The sequence below is a fragment of the Aplysia californica genome, unplaced genomic scaffold (genome assembly GCF_000002075.1).
Source record: "Aplysia californica isolate F4 #8 unplaced genomic scaffold, AplCal3.0 scaffold01894, whole genome shotgun sequence".
NCBI classification, from domain to species: domain Eukaryota; kingdom Metazoa; phylum Mollusca; class Gastropoda; order Aplysiida; family Aplysiidae; genus Aplysia; species Aplysia californica.
In genome coordinates, this window is record NW_004799164.1 from 32,506 (window position 1) to 33,852 (window position 1,347).

Sequence of the window (1,347 nt, forward strand, 5' to 3'; positions counted from 1 at the left end):
TAGGGATAGATCTATGTCTTTACGGATAGATCTATGTCTTTAGGGATAGATCTATGTCTTTACGGATAGATTTATGTCTTTGTCTATTCCACTGTGTCCATAATTTGTCTCCACCTCCACCCCTACTCTTCTTAACCACCCGCCCCCCAAAACCCAACTGACCCCTACCCCTTTTCACCCCAAAATCTCCCCCTTCCCACCTCCCAACGTGTCAGGTTTGACGACAACTGGGACGATAAGTACACGAAAGTTCACCGACCCAAACGACAGAACAGACAGAGGTCAAAGGTGTCCCAGGTCTGGGGGTATCCGGAGTTACTTTTTCCTGTGTTTGGGCTCTAAATTAAGTATACTGGGATTCCCAATAACCGATATGGGTCAAGAAACAGAAACACACTATCCCTATATATCAATTCATTGTCAATTTTCTGAATTCTTTCCATGCAATGGGTTCGACAGATCAAAATTCGAGCAAATTCCATGCAGGGATTCTGAAAAGAGATTGAATTGATACAGCGTCGATTTTTTCACACAGTGTTTCTGTACGCACAACCTGTAACGTACTAAAGATTTACTTTCGTTTGTCTCATACTTTTCTTGTAACTGCTCTTTTAATGTCATATACGATACTAGGACCAAAAAATTGATCACAAATCAGAGTGATACTGTCAATATTTTTTACACTGACTGAAAACTTATCATAATATCACACTATTCTTTTAGTACGTTGCAAACATATTATCTAGAAACTGTTGGTTGATGATGAAGGGACACAAAACCAGAAGGTGGGGCTGCCTGGTGCAGGGTGAGAAAAGCAATGATGATGACGATGAAATTGTTCAAACTCCACCTGTAAAGTTAATGTATCAATTTCCGTACGGTCAAAATCAGAGAAGTAACTCATTTTGTCTGCACACCTCACAAAATTTAATGCTAATATTTATACTATTTATTGTCCCCCAGAATATGACGAGGACGGCCGCCCCATGACCCCCGACTACGAGTATGACGAGTACGGAGAACCGTTGCCCTACTACCCGATGTACCCGCCCAAAATGCCGCCGGAACCCGAGCAGAAGTTCCACTACCCGGACGACGGCTACGACTACGACAACGACACCTACACCTGGACGACCGTTGAGAGCCCGCCCCCTCCCTCCCCGGGTAAGTAAGACAGTGGTCGGGCTGTTGTTTCAAAGATTAAAAGCGGCCGTGGGGTTGTTTCAAACAAATTTTGTTTGTTTTGTTTTTGTAAGTGTTTTACGGCGCTCGCAACTGCATAAGGTCATATGAGCGCCACAAGACACATTAAACTTTTTCAGTTGGTAGGAAATTTGGAATTTTGCC

The 1,347-nt window shown here is 43.2% G+C and overlaps 1 protein-coding gene across 1 annotated transcript in view; it reads left to right on the top strand.

Moving 5' to 3' along the window:
• Positions 1-1,347, top strand: part of LOC101862394 (velvet complex subunit 2-like) — a gene marked incomplete at its 3' end in the record, with an annotated part of 28,695 nt that overhangs the window by 26,067 nt on the left and 1,281 nt on the right. The window contains exon 5 of the mRNA XM_005113307.1: positions 964-1,168. Coding sequence (XP_005113364.1) covers positions 964-1,168 — 205 coding nt within the window. The remainder of the gene's footprint in view (positions 1-963; positions 1,169-1,347) is intronic.